We start from the raw sequence: 18,385 nt of genomic DNA on the forward strand, positions 1-18,385 counted from the left end.
TAAACCATATATATTCATAGCATAACATCCACTATATTGCATAAATTTAATTGATTAAAAAAAAAACTTATATCTATCATATAATTGATTAAAAAATTTGTAAATATTTGTAGACATTAAATCTTGGGAAACCATTTCGATTTATCTTCGATTTAAAAAATAAAACTTTAGTATAACCACTTATAAAACCACCAAAGTTTTGATTCAAAATAAAATTCAAAGCTCAAAATTCTGAATTAATTTGCTTTAATTTTGTAAATTAGTATGTCCAAATTGAGTCTTCTTTAATAAAGAATTAATTCAAGGGTGGACTTAGCTTTCTTTTGAATGATAATAATACACATAGTATAATGCTATTTATTATTAGAGATGTAATTTTTGATACTCATCACTGACTTTGAATTTTGAATAATTATATATAATGTGAAAGCTGAGGACCGACAACTGTGACCTTTCTTCATTTCTTAATTTTAATACTCTAAAGTCAATAACTTTGTCGAATTAATTTTATAAAAATAAAATAAGAAAATGGCTGTGGATTTTCCACGTATACAATACTATACTTTATTCAACTCTATACTCTACCTCAAAATTAATTCTCAATAAATCGTTTACTTCACTTTTAAATCGTTTGCTGTTTACTTTACTTTAATTTTGTTATTCAATTTATTTGTAATTACATTATTATAAAAAATATACTTTTGATGAGTTGATTAACAAAAGAGAACTATAGAATTATATGTACCTGATTACCTTTTTTCCCTCTTAATTATATTCCCAAGGATGAGGTTTTGATTCATATAATAAAATATGTCTTTTTCATTATTGGAGTTTTCATATGCTGAGTTGGAGTATATAATGTGGTTTTTAAAATATTATTGTCAAATCTGAATGATAGTTGGCCAACTTAAAATGATGTTATATATATTGATGATGAACTCAATTCAAATATAAATAATAATGTGATGGATTATATAAATTCAATTGATTCGAGTTGATTTTGGTGTTTTATTTCAAAACGTATTTAAAGATAATTGAAGTATTGAAAAGTTTTTTAAGGATTTCTATTTGTTTACTTACACACATTAGGTTAATTATTAAGACAGTAGTTATTCAATGTCATATTTCATAACTTTTTTTTAAAGAAATATACATTCAAGGGTTGTTTTAGTAAAACCTAGAGTTCAAGAAAACTAAGAAGCGACATGGAGAAACACACGTCTTAAAAAGAAAAAGTAGAGCTTTAGTTAAAGGCTAATCAAATAATCGAGAGTAGATCCCAACTCTTCGAACCGGCTAGACAATCTTAATGTTGGCAACGACCACAACTTCGAGCCTACAATCTACTTGACACCATCGACAACAGTAAACATACGTAATTAGAGGATAAAACCCTTGATCATAGTCAAGCAACCATCTTAAGACCGCCCAATATTACATGTAACTAAAGACAAGTGTTAAAAGGAATGATCTATATAAATAGTATTTTTTTTTTACGATTCTAAGAGGGAGCGAAAAATCTCCAAAAGAGAGTCATGATCTTATTTCTTTTGTGTTTATATAGTTGAACTACACGCACATCCTATATTAATTTAGGCATCAAATTGTGGTTTGGATCAAAACATCTCTTATGAATATCAAGTCCAAAAGAGGCCAACAAAATAAACGCATACAAGATCCGACCGCCATCAAATTTTAGAGTTGAGCTAATTATTTTGTATAAATATAATAACTTCACCGTAGGTGTGAAAATGAAATTCATTACTAATAAAATAAATGAAAGTTCCTTTCAATGTGTATGTTTTCTTTAGTGCAGTTGCTTTCATAATCCATTCAAACAACTAACCTTTTTTTTTAGTAATATAAAGAAAAATCAACAAAGCTAAGTCATTTATAATAATAATCCATAAAAAGAAGGCCTTTAAACTAATTGAAAATCCCAATCAATCAATAGAATTAATAAGAGACGATGATGGGTTAAATTAAGGACTAATAAATCATTTCTATAAAATACCAAATTCAAAAGGAAACCCTAAATAAAATGAAAAACAAAGAAATGAATAAAAATTTGGAAAGAAGCCATTTTGTTTGACTCCATAAATGCGAAAGTTTATAAATATGGAATTGATGAAAATAATAAATGCATGGAGCCATGAAATGCGTGGGTGAATTATAACCTCATCAGACATGGTCGGCGCCAGCCATGCAAACTTCACACATCGTTTTTGACAAATTATTTAAAGCATTATTTTCTTTTCATCCAACCAAAATTATTTATAACATTACATACATACATGAATTCTTTTTAAATACTTTATAGGGAATTAAAAACATTTTTTTTCTTACAAATTTATATGATGTCTAAGGTCCCCCCTTTGTCACACCTTTCAATCTTATAAAACCCTAATTAACTAATCTCATCTACCAAGGTCTCTTTGCTCACTTTACTCTCATTATTCTAATTTCCATTTTGTGAAGATTTAATCCTTTTTTATTATCAAAATTATGTTTGTGACTTCCAATTACATTTGGTATCTACTTTCATTAAAAAAAGAAAATTAATAACTTGTGAACACACTCCAGTGAATTAATAGACAAATCAATGCACAGGGTTGACACCATTAAATACTCTAATCTCAAAACTTATTTTTGGAATGTATTTAAAATAAATTGATTTGGGTGTAATTTTATTGGTTTTAGGTTTTATATGGTTAATTAGATGTTTTGTTTTTTCCAAGATGTTGGGAAAGGTTGTAGTTTGTCTTTGTGCTTTTACTTCAACCAATTACATAAACGTCATTAATTCATTTCATATCCTCTCCCCAATGTTCTCAAATTTCCGTGTTTTGACTTTTTAAAAATCTCGAATTTCCGTGTGTTGACTTTTTTTTTCTTTTAATTCCTTACTGTCATCATCGTTATCATCAACTTGTCTTTACACCTTCTCTTCCCTCATTTAAATTCTTCTAAACTCCCCATTTCCATCTTCAAAAATCCCACATCAATTTTCTCCATTATAGTTCAACTCAGTTCCAGAAAGGAAAAGAGAGAGAGAGATAGATGAAAATGGAAGATCAATTAGAAGAAAATGGTGGAATTGAAGTCCCTTCCTATTTCCTTTGTCCAATTTCTCTTCAACTTATGAGAGATCCAGTCACAATATCCACCGGCATCACTTACGATCGTTCGAGCATTGAAAAGTGGCTGTTTTCATTCAACAAAACTGTTTGTCCCATTACTAAACAACCCTTATCATCCGATCCTGATTTACTCACCCCGAATCATACTCTTCGTCGTTTGATTCAATCTTGGTGTACACTCAATGCTTCTAATGGAATTGAAAGAATTCCAACTCCAAAATCTCCTATTGACAAAACCCATATCGCCAAAATCCTTAAACAAGCTCAAAATTTCCCTAATTCCAACCATAAATGTCTCCTTGCTCTTAAAGCTATTGCCTTGGAGAATGAGAGAAATCGCAATCTTGTGGCTCAATCCGATGGGGCTTTCGATTTTCTAGCTATGGTTATCAAGAGTGGTGGTAGTAATAATATTGCCTCTATTGAGTTAGCTGTGGAGATTCTCTTTCATATCAAATCATCTCAAGCCCATCTCAAGAATCTCGTAAATGGTGATGTTGATTTTATTAATTCTCTTACTTTTGTTCTGCAAAATGGGAATTGTCAATCTAGAGCTTATGCGGTAATGTTGCTTAAATCAAGCTTGGAACTTGCCGATCCAATTCGTTTGATGAGTATTGAGAGGGAACTTCTAAGAGAAACTGTGCGTGTGATTCATGATCATATTTCTCATCAAGCGTCGAAATCGGCATTGAAGGTTCTTGCTGAGGTTTGTCCGTGGGGGAGGAATCGTGTGAAGGCAGTCGAGGGAGGTGCAGTCGGGGTTTTAGTGGAGTTGCTTTTGAATTCGACCGAGAGGCGGTGGTCGGAGTTAGGATTAGTGGTTCTGGATCAGCTTTGCGAGTGCGCGGAGGGGCGGGAGAAGCTCGTGGAACATGCGGCGGGGCTTGCGGTTGTGTCTAAGAAAATACTTAGGGTTTCGGCCATGGCGAGTGATCGAGCAGTGAGGATATTGTCATCGATTTGTCGGTTTTCGGCGTCCGCGAAAGTGTTGCAAGAAATGTTGGAGGTTGGGGTGGTGGCAAAGCTGTGTTTAGTTTTGCAAATGGATTGTAGTTTGAAGACGAGGGAGAAGGCAAGAGATACACTAAAGTTGCATTCTAGGGTTTGGAGTAATTCCTCTTGTATTCCTCCACATTTGTTGTCTGCTTATCCATCCACTTGATGCCTTCTTCTTCTTCTTCTTTTTTAATTTTTCTTTTCTTTACATGTAGAAACTTCGAAACATAGATTATTGATATGAGCAAAAATTGCTTGCAAATTAGGGATTTTAAAAATATTCGACAATCGAAAAGAATTGATATACCATTCAATTTTTGGTTTTCTCTTCTCAAGTATTTTGAATTATGGTACAAGTGAGTAAATCGATAGTCATGTGTGTTGTTGGTGTCAATTTGAGCAACGAAAATGTATACAATCCTTTCATTACCACAACCCTAAATTTGTAATTCAAACATAATTGCTACATGCAAGAATAAAAAGATCTAAACATGCATCAATTTGTAGTAGTGTGGACCCTTAAAAAGTTAGGGGAGAAAGCAATGTATAGCAAGTAGGAAAATTTTGGAATGAGTGGACCAACCTTTCTCTAGAGCTATCATCCATAATGGTATTTATAAGTGTAGTTATTCTTTGGCTTTTCAGGCTGGGACATGCTTTTCTTTCCATAATATTAATTTTGTTAATATCAACTTTGGCCATGACGAACCGACTTCTTTTAGCTACTTTTTTTGGCTTAGGATGATCCCAATGGTGTACAAGATCAAGCGCTTGATTGGGTCAAGCCTATTTTAGTCTAGAGTTAATTTTTTTGGTTCAAATTATGGTATTTTGTCTTGTTTTTATTATCTTTATTGTTTGCTAAATGTCGATTATGTCCATTGATTTAAGATCATACATAACAATTCTCTTTTTGAGAATCATAGACGATCAAAATTATGCACATTTATCATAAAAAAAATTATCTAAAGTGTTGTTCTTGTTAGCATTTGTGATAAATTATATACTAAAATTTCAGCTAGGTAAATTCATTGTATCATGCGCGTCATTAGTTATCTAAAACACTATATCTATACTTTGTAAATATAGTAAAATTTATCAGTAATAGACTTTAAGATTCATATCAATAATATAGTCTCGATAGAAGAGCTGAATTTAAAGTTTATATTGAACTATCTCTACTAATACATTATATATAATTATAATATTTACGATTATTCCATTTAAATTGAGTTATTTCTCTTCGGCCCATATAATCTAGTTAGTTAAGGTCCCATGCATATAAAAGCACTGGAGAATGGGCCGGCCCAATTTTGACAAAATAACCGAAGTCCAATGTTAGACATTCTCTACTTTCAGTTTTAAGCCCATCAAGCCCATAGTCACGGCCCGTTTTCTGATCCACAAAGAAAAGGCAGATCCAATTCGGCTATGACCCGATAAGCCAGCCCGTTAAGAGAGAAAAAAAAAACAGCTGTAATGTCAAATTTTCAAATAATTTAACTATCCGAACAATAATTACCGACTCAACTCTACTAAACTCTATACTTTCATCTAACGTTAAACACCCGTAGAACAAGCAACTAATTTTAAAATAGACGTATAAACATACGTGTGTGTCATTATTTATATATAAGACTTTATATAAATACAAGCGATCAATTTGAATTTGGCTTAGTAAATGAATGCTTGTTTAAACTACAAAACTTAAATCTATGACGTAAATGACCGGAAAAAATCGAATCACTTTTATCATCTTTTAGTAGAAAATATATATGCTTAAATGATTCCGTCATGTAAAGTTTAAGATATTATTAATTATAACTCATCACTTAAATATATTCATCAACAATAATTGTATTAACTTTTAGCTTTAGGTATCTTCAAACTTTAAAAAGTAATAATACTTAAATGAAGCTTACCTTTTTACAACTTCCTTCAATTATATAGAGTTTTAGTTTTTTTATGAACTAATCGATAGATGAATAGTGTCAGACTCGAGTATCGGAACGTAAAGTTAGTTTGGGAGGGAAAGGGGGGAGGGGTGACCCTCCATGTGAGGATGTATTATAGTAAGAAGGCAAAGGAACAGATAATCCCCACATTATTGAATGTATATTATTATGTTTTCTTCCAATGCCAATCTGTCAACTCATCAAGAATTCAATAACCCAATATTTTCTTCACTCTCGATTCGACTTCACACCCAAATCCCACTTTTTTTTGTTCGTCTTTTTCCATTTCTATTAACCATATCCTTTTGCTTCATTAATTATTAAAATTTGTTACAACGTATTATCACATCCATAATCACATTATTAATCACTTTAATTATATTCATTATTAAACATAACCACTAATAATAATACTCTCTGTCGGCCCTCTTCCCTATCTCATCTGATCATCTCTATAATCTCTTAATTCCATTTCCACCACCACATCTTCCCTTTAATTAATTAATTAACAAAACCCACTTATAAATCAATTAAGAGAGAAGAGCAATTTTTTAGCATTATATATCTATTTATGTTTTCTAAATTACAAAACATAATTACCATACAAAATATTTAGCTTCAATATTCCTAATTTTTAAATCATATAATGATATACTCACATAAAATTTCATAATAATAAGTGGTGGAAACAATTTTCACTTCAATTCCACTTTATAAATTTGTATTTGGAGATGCAAAATTCTAATGATATATAAGTTCTACTCAATATCATTCTCTCTAATCCTTTTTTTTTCTCTCTCTTTTCATATTTTCTAAAATTTTATAAGGGTGGAAGGAAGGATGACTTACTTACCCCAATGTTGGTGGTGTCCCATTGATATTAGGCCATGTAAAAATTAAATATAGACAACATATTGTCTAACAAAATGGTACTTGAATCATGTGTTATACGGCATACGTGCACTATTTCAAGTATACTATAATTGTATCTATATAGTTTTTTTTTTTTTTTTTTTGTGTGTACTTTTGATATAGATGTTAAGTTAGAGAGGTGTGTCTAAAATGGATAGAGTCATTATCCAAAATTTTGTACTCTTCAATAATTGAAATAATATAGGTTAGATATTATCATTCTATTTCCTATACCATGAAATTTTATATACATTTAACATTAAGATGGACTAGATTTGATTTCAAAAACAAAGTTAAGAACGGAACACTTTAATTTAGAAAAACTTCTATGAGCCAACTCATATGCGATCATCAAACTTAAAATTAATATATCGTATTATATCTGTGGTCTAACTTTTCAAATTATTAAAAAACTTCTATTAGCAATCCCTGAGATCTAATATATGAAAATCTAACATATTCTTCTCTCTCTCTCTCTCTTTTTACTCTTACTCTTTTAGACAATATAATGTGGAATGAAAGAATGAGTCACGTTAGAGTGACAATACTATTGTCAAAATTATCGAGTCTTAGGGTGTGTTTGGATTGATTTTTAAAGTGTTTAATTTTTAAAATAATTTATTTTAAGATAAATTGAGATGTTTGGCATGAGATTAAAATAATTTTTAGAAAAATGAGGTTATGAAATAAATCATTTCAGAGAAAACACATTCAACCAAATTTTAGAATAAATGTTTATATGGTGTTTAACGAGGAATCCCTCCCAAACATATATTTTTCTTCCTCTATTTTTTTTTATTCCTTTTTACTATCTATTTTTCACTACATCATTCTTTTTGTTTTTTTTTAAATACTTTGAATATTTTTAACATGTGTTCGTATACATTCAAATATAGGGATTTGCAAATGTTCCTCATTTTAACACCTGTGAAAGAAATCATGAGAACGTCAAGAAGAACATAATCGTTCGGTTCATGAAATGAAGATAAATGAAAAACGTAATCAAATTACACATATTCTTGTCTAGTTGATATATTTATCTTATGTATATTTTGTTGTTAGAAATCAATTATTTTTCTTTATGGTCATGTAATTACATTTCAAGATATTTGTGTTTTTAAAATTGAATTGTCAAAAAAAAAAAATTAAATTAATGTTTAGTTTCAAGTAACTAAAAAATTAATAATTTAAAGATAATGTGTGATTAATTTTAAAATATATTTTTAGAAAAAAGATTCAAAATGTTTGTATTTTTTTTATGAAATTAATTCTTAATGTTTAATAGTCTTTTATGGTAATTTGACCTAAGTATAAACATTGTTAGTATAAGACAAATCAAACACAATTTTTCATATAAGCATTTATAAAAAGATCAAACCAAACATATAAGTGTTTAGATATTAAACTCATTTTACAAAAATTATTTTTTAAAAAATGTATTATTAAAAAAACATTTCTTTTAAAGGCAATCCAAACGGACCCTTAACTAATTACATCATAACTCTTTTGTTCAAGTTATACGCCCATTACAATTTTGGAATGATCTTGTTAAAATTACTTTAAACCAAGATTAATTGTTGGTACTTTGTATATCACTAAGGGGGTGTTTGAGGTAAGGATGAAGAAAGACTATAATAACCACAACTTTCTATAATGAATACTAGTTAAAAATTCTCAATTACTTACCGTGAACATTATTTCAAAAACTACGAATTTGTTAGCGTTTTTATTGTTTGACATTCATAATTTTTTTTATTATTTATTATAGTGTTTACTATTTCCTTCTCAAACTAAAATAGTTTACACTTCAAAATATACTGATATAATCCAAATTAAAATAATCTCCACTCTAATCACAAACTATATATTGTAACTCAACTACAACAGTTTTGAATGGTTAACCGTTTTACCCCCAAAAACTTAAGTATGTAGTTGGGATGCACCTATAAATGTGCATCCTTGAAGCTACACCTAGTGATATATTGCCATGTATAGACAATTTGATTTTTTTTTTTTCAAAAGGTTAATAATTCTTTTCAAAATGTTCATTTATGTATTTAAGTAGTGGGGTTGAGAATCTCATATTAGAAAAACCAAAGGGTCCTAAACTCTTTATAAAGGTAGATGAGCTATTTCACTTATTGTCAGTTAGTATTAAGATGAAACCTCATGTTATTAGATATGGTATTAGAGTCTAAAGGGGTAATCGATCCAATAAAATGAAATTGAGGTCCGATCAAGATTGATGAATCCAAAAGGAAGCAAGTCCTCCTACTCCATGTCAACTCAATTTTGATATGAAACTTCATGCTATTAAATAGGAAGTATAGGATGTGGTGTTGTCCAGGCTATATATCTAATTATTTCTCTATGTTGATATTAAATTAAAACCATATTAGATGAAATTAAGAAAGTACTCTTAATGATGTAATTAGGAAAAGCAGCTGCCATAAACTTCATATTATTGATACACTACGACACTACCATATATAAAAGAAGTTGTGTGAGAAAAATCTTCATACACACTCATTATGTCTCTACATTTTTAGTAAATGGCTGTTTCTTTTTTCCTTTGATCGATATGGAACACCATTATTTAGAAGAAGGTTGTTTTACGTCAAACTAGTGCATCCATTCACGTATGAGTTACGATAAATTCAACATTATATCAATAAAGTTAAAACTTTTTTTCATTTGTGGATTTAAATTTTGTTGAAGATCAAAAAAATTAGTGTAATTTAATTTTAATTAGGGAAGAAATGGCTCTATAGAGATTTGAATCCTTATAACATTTTGCTCTAGTTCTATATTAAATCACCGATTAATCTAAAATATTTTGCTAATAGGTTATGGTATAGATTTAATAATATATCAAAAATCTAATATTTTGGATTACATTTGTATCCACAAATGAGATGTGGTTTTGATAATATGTTCGAAAGGTACATACAAAAAAACTCATAAGAAAATGTTGGATTATATCATGTTTTTGTATTTTATGTTATGTTATAATATTCAATATTTGAAGAATCCTTAAACTATTAAACATGGTATTAGAGCTCATAAAAGCTCAAATAGGTATCTAGTTTAATAAAAAAAAAAAGTAAAATTTAGTCAAAATTGATGCGTCACCATGCATCTTGCGAGAGTATGTTGAGAATCTCGCGTTAAAAAAACCAATAGAACTTACATTTCATATAAGATAAATGAGTTGGTTCTTTCATTGCCAATTAATTTTAGGGAAATCCGTGGAAATGACAAACATAAGAATGGAAATTGTCAAAATAGCAAACTGTTAATTTTTTTTTTATGGCAAAACTAACCGTCTGGAATAATTTTCAACTTTTTTCGACCGAAAATGCCCCTCAACGGATGAGAACTGTCCATAATCAAATACAGTATATTTAAGGAACCTGGGAAATCAAACAAAACATCACATAACCGATTACAGTGTATCTGTAAACACACCTACTTATGATAATTATTAACCAAATCAAATAATTATTATATTATTTCAAAGATCCCTAACCATATTCAATTGATTTCAATATCCCCTAATTATTCCATTTTTTTCCTTCAATAATTATATATTCAAACTTTAGCTACCGATTTTTTCCTTCAATAGCTATTAACGCAATGAATAGGTTCTAAAATTTTAATGCACTGAGTTCTTCCTTCCTAAAATAATGATAAACATAATGCAATAATTAACCATATATAAAAACATTAAAAAACCTAACGGAAAAGCATTTAAAACATTCAAAATTCAAATCTCTAAAATTCAAATTTAAATTCCGACCATTCCCTAAAATTATGGCAAATATAATGGGAATACATAAGTTTATATTCAAATCCCAACTATCCCTAAAATCATGCCAAAACACAAACCGAAATTATCCCTAAAATTGGGAATATCCCTAAAATTGTGATCTATCTTTAATGTTGCCAACAAGCCGGAATTAATCGAAACCAAACACAAGATTCACCGAAAGACAATCTTTTTGAAATTTCACCGGAACGTTCATGGCCATTAAAACATAAATTTCAACAAAGAACGGAGCAAAACATATTATTTTTGAAATTTTAACATCTTTATATTCTAAACTACTTTAGAAAAATAACTAATATTGCCTTTCCAACATTATATTCATAAGATTATGCTATATACATTTTATTTCTTTTCGTAATATCCGACCATTACATCAAATTAAAACGTGATCCCTACAAATGAAACAGGTACCCATATAATATATGAAACAATAATTTAATTTAATATTCATCCCTCCTATATACAATCTAGCAGTGAATACTTTATTCGATAAACGTGTTCCTTTTGAATTTCTTCCATGGCTTTACAACGAGTGAAGATCGTATTCGATGGTAGATGGATTGAGTCCTGTCGGTATATTGACTATCGCCTCCTTGATGTATATGTTCCAGTTTCATCCTCGTTTCAAGAATTTGCAAATTGCATCCAACGTAGACTTTTTCCAAATTCAGAAGTTTCTGTCTCTAGGTTGACCATTTACTGGAAAGATTGCAATAATTTGAAACTCATTCGGATTGTTGATGATAAGGATGTGTCTTGGATTATGTTACTTATATCGAAATTCCCCGACAATGATCAAATAAAACTCAACGGATGAGAACTGTCCAGATTCAAATACAATATATATTTAAGAAGATAGAAAAATCAAATAAAATATCACATATTCGATTACAGTGTATTTGTGAACACACCGATAATTATTAACTAAATCAAAAAATTATTATATTCTTTCAAAGATTCCTAAACATATTCAATTGGTTTCAATATCCCCTAATTATTCTGATTTTTACCTTCAATAGTTATATATTCAAACTTTAGCTATTAACGTCCTATCATTTTAATGCAATGAATACTTCTTAAAATAATGATAAAGATGATGCAATAATTAACTATTAACAAAAATATTAAAAAAGTAACGAAAAATCATTTAAAAGATTTAAATTTCAAATCTCAAGTAAAATTCAAATTCAAATTCCAACCATTCCCTCAAATTATGACAAATATAATGGAAATTTAAATTTAGAATCAAATCCCAACCCTTCCTAAAATCATGCCAAATAAAATATGATTTAATTATGACAAATATAATGGAAATACTTAAATTTAGAATTAAAACCCAACCCTCTCTAAAATCATGCCAAATAAAATATGATCTATCTTTAATTTTGCCAACCAACCGAAATTAAGGGAAACAAAAATAGAAGATTCACCAGAAGACAATCAACCGAAATTAAGGGAAACAAAAATTTGTACTAAAAGAAGAAGGTAGAAAGCGACGGTGCGGGTGGAAAGTCATTTGAAAATTTGAAGAATGTTAGAACCGGAGAAAATTTGAAGAAATTTTTGATAACTCGGTATTTTTTTACCGATACATGCAGAAAACAGAGGAAAAATCCAAAGGTTGAAGAAGGAACAGAAGCGTGAAACGAAATAACTCACCAATACTTTAGGTGGTGTAAACCGATTAAAAAAGGAAGGGTGTGCAAACGGTGGAAAAGCGACGGAAGAGAAATCGATTGTGGAAAAGCGACGGAAGAGAAAGCGACGGTGGAAAACGGAAGAGAAAGCTACGGTGGAAAAGCGACGGTGAAAATGTGCCGGAAAGCGTTTTTTGAAAAACGGAAGAACAAATACGCCGGAAAGCTTTACAGAAGATGGTTTATTTTTTTGGGAGGAAAAACTAGAAAATTGAAGGGAGTGCATAGTATGTATTAAAATTACAGGGTATTTGTGGTTTTTCTTACTATTGTATTTAGGAGTCTATATTGTAAAGTAGGTAGAGACATTTAAAGCATAGTTATCCTATTTATTATGTAAAAATTAATTGTTTTGCTATTTTGACAATTTAAAAATAAATTTGACATTTATGCAAAGTAAACCTTAAATTTTGCTATTCTTTTTGTCGCCCCTTAATTTTAACACAAAGCCTCGCATTATAATAGAAAAAAGAACGAAGAAAAAGTGGATCTTTTCTCTAAAGAATTAGACAAAATTTAAAAGAAAAACACATGGTGGGTTGAGACATGAGAGACAAATAAATCAGAAAAGAAAAAAGAGACATTTTTATTTAGAAAATTTAGAGACTTAAGACATGTAACATTTTAAGATAAATGATAGATAGAAATTAAATAGATATTTATTATTCCATAAGATCAATTATATCTTAAAACTTTCTCTATGTGTACGAAAAAATATCCTTGTGTCTACCATCTATATAACTAAAAATGGTTTATGTTATTACTACCTTGAAAAAAAATTATGAATACAAAAAGTTAAAATAATATTTATTCATTATTAAGTATGTTTATACTAAAAATAATGACTAATTATAATAAAAGTGATAAGCAGTATGATTATTTCATAATGAACATATATGATGAGAGTAGCTTTTAGCATTATTGGCGACGTTGCATGGTTTAATACATGCATATATATATATATGCATGTGCGTATACTCTTTCTTTTACGTCTCTATAAAACAAAATAAATCAACTAAAAAGAAAAAGGAAGAGTACAAATGATTAAACTAAAATTAACTAATGATTTTTCCACACTAATATTTATTCGTTCTTTCAATATCTACTTAATTATTACTGAAGATGTGTGTGACATTTTATATATATAATACAAATTAAGTTCGTCCCATATAAAATATGAAGAAGTAAGCAATTAAAAGTGTATATATATATATATATATAAATACATACACATAAAAATATATGGTCCTATATACTGAAAAAGTATGCTTTTTATAGGGTTGACGTTCATGCAACAAAATCAGGCAATAATTGGGCGGCGAACCTTTTGGTGGTTTGCATATCGACATGGTCGTAGGCGGGCGGGGCAGCGGGATTGACGTCGGAGAAATCGGGTGGTCCAGGATGATGATTGGTGATATCAAGCCTTGATGATCTACCCAAGTGAAGGTTTTGGTTGGATGAGAGATGATGGTAATTTGTTTGGTTGGGTGAAAGAGAGAGATGATCTGAATTATTATGAGGAAGAGCAAGAGTGAGAGAGACACCATTTGCATGAAATCTTGGAGTTAAAAGCTCAGAATTGAAGGTTGATCCTATTTCACCAACTGGGTATGTGTTGGAATTAACAATATCAATGTCTCTTAGAAGCATGGATTCTGAGGATGGGTTTTCTGGGACGACAGCTTTGTTGTTTGTCGTCATGACGGCGGTGGTGATAGCGTTGGTTCTTGGTTTTTTGGGAGTTGAGAGGAGGATGTTATTGTCAGAGGACGGTGGTACGAGGTTGAAACCGCCACCCGCGGTTGTTGATCCTATTCCTAAGATTGAGGAGGATGAGATTGAAGAATGGGATGGGTTGTTGTTCATCAAATTTTCTGTCTTGGAATATTGTGGATCATTATGAGTATGATTATTGTTGTTATTTTGATGATGATGATGATGATCTGATCCTCCTCCTCTTATCATGTCTTGGGAATTCCCATTTTGTTCTTGCTCTTTGATTTCCTCCAAATACATTTCCTCAACCATTGGCTTCCATAGACGAACTCTTGCATTTATAAACCAATTCGATACCTGCCAGAAACAATTCAATACACACACATATATATAAGACTCAATTTTAGAAGAGAAAGAATGTTTAGATGTGTCTTTGATTACATCTATCTTTGTCAATTTACATTAAAGTGTCAAGTTATAAGTTGTCAGATGTCAGATGTATATCAATTTATTTTTTCTTTTAACGTTTTGTCCTTATGTGATTGAAGAAAATGTATGAAAATGAGTCTAATCTAAATGGCTCGTAAGTATTACTCAACTTTGAAATATGTTTTCGTGTTTTGCCATACATGTATCCAACAACTTACAACTACTATCTCACAAACTTTATCCATTTCAAAATAGATTCACAACTGAATTTTCGATGAGAGAATAGGTTTTACTCGTATTATTATAAAAAATGAATTAGTATATTTTAAAAAATATATATATATATATATATATATATAAAACTTAATGAATGAATAATTTGACGAGATGTACATAGATAGATATTTTTATGTATGGTTTAGAAGAGTTGGACGAATTCTTGTTAATATACTTTCACAAATGGAAAGAAAAAAAAGACAAAAAGTGAAAACACATACTTGGCTTCTTGTGAGACCAGTTTGTTTAGCAAGAATAATCTTATCAGAATCCTTAGGATACCTAAACAAAATTTAGAAACTATTTTAGTAATTCATATACAAAAACATATGTTGATTAAAAACAATTAAAAGAGAAGACTTACGGGTGAAGGAAATGTTCAAAGAGCCAAGCACGAAGAACAGAAACAGCACGTTCAGGCAAACCTCTTTGAGGTCTCCAAGTATTATGTTGAATCATTCCCAATTGTTGAAGAGCTCTTTGTTGCCTTAAATGATGATCAACATATCTCAATCTTGATGATGATGTTGTTGATGATCCTTCCATTTTTGATGAACCCAACCAATTCTCTTGATCTTCTCCTAAGCTTTTTCCTGTTGCTTTTATTTGTCCACATATTGCATCTTTTAGGCACCTAAACTGCTTCGAAATCGTTTCGAGTGCCAGTGATGCGTAGGACTTCGCTGACCCCAAACCTGCTGCTTGCTCAAAACAACTCACTACCCCTCGCATTTGTTGGTGGTATTGTCTGTACTTCTGCTCCACCTAATTCATTAAAAATCAATTAACATAACGTGTGAAATAATATATAACTCATCTTTCTAAAATTAATCGTCGAATCACACGAAATAAAAATCGTGAAGAGTTTTACTTTACAGTACTTGTTTTGACATGACACTCCAAAAAGGGTCCAAACATGAGATTTTTTTTCGTATGTAATAGTTCTTAGTTTCGAAATGTTATTCAATGAGAAAATCATATTAATTCAATACCCTCTTCTTTGTGTTTTACTTTTTACGATGGTAATTCTAATCACTAACCAAATTGAAAAGAACTTCTTTTATTATGTGACTTTAATTTTTAGGTACAATAATATCAAACACTATATATATAGTTTGGATCTTTATAAGTGTAAAAATTGAAGTTGAGAATGAACATATAAATTAGCTTAATAAACTATGAAGTGAATTGTTTTTAATTTTTATGCAATTGGATGCATGAGACGAGAGAAATTAGATATTGAAAATGAAAGGATTACGGTATTCATTCACCAACACCAAAGGGTAGAAGTAATTAGTTAATTAAAGAAAACAAAAAAAAAAAAAAAGTTTAATTCTTTTAGAATAAGAAAGACAAATAGTTTTTTTTTTTTTTTTTTTTTTTTTTTTTTTGTACCTCATCAAGCATGCCAATAAGCTTAGCTTTTTTCATCTGAAGGTCCTGTCTTTGAGCAGTACTAAGCTCAGCAACAGACTTGGAAGTAGTTTCACCGCCACCGGTGGCGGCGGAAGAACCTCCACCAATAGTAGCCGTTGATTCTTTCTTCATCTTCATCTTATTATCCTTTGTCCCATCCCCAAATTTGTCGGTTTTATAATTTGCTTTACCAACATGAACCACTTCGTCCAAAAGTTCTTGAGCCGCTTTCAAATACTTAGACCCCAATATCACACTCTGAACCCCCGTTATGCTACTCGAAACCACCGACACCGACGTCCCAGAATTCCCTGACACCCGAATTTCCTCCCCACTCGGAGCACCACCGCCGCCGCCGCCTTGTATCTCCTGCTCAGCCGATAACGTCCTGTATAAAGACTGTTGGGAAGAGAGGCTTAAGGACAAACCCTGTTGGGCGGTCGGGCGACGGAAGGTCAAATCGGCGGAGTCGGCATGGAGGGATTGTTGCTGTTGCTGTTGTTGGTCCACAGGAGCCCATAGATTGTAGTGGAGGCGATGAGGATGGAGGGTTGAGATTTCGTGGAAGGAAGGACGGGAAGAGTCGGTGGTGGGGAGAGGAATTCCGACGAAGTGGTTGTTGGAAGGCGGGGCGTGAGGGAGGGTGGAAGGGTTAAGCGCGTGTGTTGATGAAGGGTTAAGAAAAAGCATATTATGAGAAGATTGGGAGTGGGTGTCAGAGTAAGGTACGTAATTTGGGTTCATAAGGTAAAGAGTGTGAATTCCGTCAGAATTGGTTTGGATTTCTGAACCACCGTGGAAGTACGTCGCCATCTTAATCAAAAGCTGCGGCGCCGCCGCCGGTGGCGGTGTCAGCGGTGTTCTTTTTCCAGAGAATTTGTCAGTTCTTCGTACAAAATTTATGAAAAAAAAAATCTTTCTTTCTTCTTTAAAAATAAAAAATAAAAACCCAGAAGAAAACTAAAAACCAAAAAACCAAAAACACAAAGAAGTAGGGAGAAAAATCTTTCTTTTCTTTTGGGGTATAAGAGAATATAATTGACTTTGATGGGCTTTACCCCACGTTGCTTCTTCACAAATAGATGAGTTTGTAATAGTAATTAAGGGTCCTGAAAAATGAAATTAGTTAAATCAAAACAAAAAATTTATCATAATATTTAACTGATAATAAAGCACATAAACAAAATAAATGGTTATCATAAGAAGAAGAAACGGATCTAATATTATTCTTCAAAAAAGCTACTCTTTAATTCATTCAAAGAGAAAAAGAAAGAAAGAAAGAAAGAAAGAAAGAAAGAAAGAAAGAAAGAAGAAGAAGAATATGAAGCTTAATGTTCTTTGATTATATATAGACAGAGTACATTAAATTAAATTAAGAGAAATTGGAAAATACAACAAATATACATATATACACACACACACACATATATATATATATGTATATTTTCCTTACCCTTTGGAATTACAAAAGAAAAACATACCTAAATATTCGAACTCTCTCTTGTCAGAACTCAATCTTCCTATCAGCTTTAATTTTCTATATTATTATTATTATTTTTTTCTCCACTTTTATGAAAACGATAACACAATATATATATATATATATATATATATATATATATATATATATATATATATATTATATTTATTGTATGGGAAGACAGATACATGGGGTTGTTTTGTTAAAGCCCCACACCCACCATAAAGTAGTGAGATTGTTTTATCTTTTTAAGAAATTAAGATTAAAAAAAGATTAATTAATTATAATTCCTAATCAATAATTTACATCTTAATTAATCTAGATTAGATGGATATGTTTTTAATCTTAACCATGGATTCTTTTTTCTTTTTCTTTTTTTTTTTTTTGGGATTGTCCAGGTGACTTGACCTCCATTTGTGAATTGATTTGATGCAAGCACGTTTGATGTAAAAGTATATAGAAAATAATTTGATATTAAGAGAGAGAGAGAGAGAGAGAGAAAGTGAAAGAAGAAAAAAGAATAGTAAGCAGAG

The 18,385-nt window shown here is 30.4% G+C and overlaps 2 protein-coding genes across 3 annotated transcripts; one reads left to right on the forward strand and one right to left on the reverse strand.

The window, feature by feature from the left end:
- Window positions 1-2,946: 2,946 nt before the first annotated feature.
- Window positions 2,947-4,453, forward strand: LOC103491434 (E3 ubiquitin-protein ligase PUB22-like). Its single transcript, XM_008451376.3, has one exon. The coding sequence runs from the start codon at window positions 3,061-3,063 to the stop codon at window positions 4,303-4,305; it is 1,245 nt and encodes a 414-aa protein (XP_008449598.2). The 5' UTR covers window positions 2,947-3,060; the 3' UTR covers window positions 4,306-4,453.
- A 9,264-nt stretch (window positions 4,454-13,717) lies between these two features.
- Window positions 13,718-17,937, reverse strand: LOC103491433 (BEL1-like homeodomain protein 1). 2 transcript variants are annotated; one of them, XM_008451375.3, is made up of 5 exons: window positions 17,854-17,937; window positions 16,352-17,481; window positions 15,321-15,721; window positions 15,178-15,238; window positions 13,718-14,608 (listed from the first exon to the last, which is right to left on the reverse strand). In XM_008451375.3, the coding sequence occupies exons 2-5, from the start codon at window positions 17,183-17,185 to the stop codon at window positions 13,820-13,822; spliced, it is 2,085 nt and encodes a 694-aa protein (XP_008449597.2). In that variant the 5' UTR covers window positions 17,186-17,481; window positions 17,854-17,937; the 3' UTR covers window positions 13,718-13,819. The 2 variants fall into 2 exon arrangements, with proteins under 2 accessions (XP_008449597.2, XP_050941081.1); XM_051085124.1 differs by lacking the exon at window positions 17,854-17,937 and having other exon boundaries at window positions 16,352-17,851.
- Window positions 17,938-18,385: the final 448 nt, after the last annotated feature.

The sequence above is a fragment of the Cucumis melo genome, chromosome 5 (genome assembly GCF_025177605.1).
Source record: "Cucumis melo cultivar AY chromosome 5, USDA_Cmelo_AY_1.0, whole genome shotgun sequence".
Taxonomy (NCBI): domain Eukaryota; kingdom Viridiplantae; phylum Streptophyta; class Magnoliopsida; order Cucurbitales; family Cucurbitaceae; genus Cucumis; species Cucumis melo.

Excerpts from the sequence above, each read along its gene's own strand:
- LOC103491434 (XM_008451376.3), top strand. The coding sequence starts at position 3,061 with ATGAAAATGGAAGATCAATTAGAAGAAAATGGTGGAATTGAAGTCCCT.
- LOC103491433 (XM_008451375.3), bottom strand. The coding sequence starts at position 17,185 with ATGGCGACGTACTTCCACGGTGGTTCAGAAATCCAAACCAATTCTGAC. Across the intron at positions 15,722-16,351 it reads TTATTGGCATGCTTGATGAG|GTGGAGCAGAAGTACAGACA; the intron begins GTACAAAAAAAA and ends TTAATGAATTAG. Across the intron at positions 14,609-15,177 it reads CTGGTCTCACAAGAAGCCAA|GTATCGAATTGGTTTATAAA; the intron begins GTATGTGTTTTC and ends TGTTTCTGGCAG.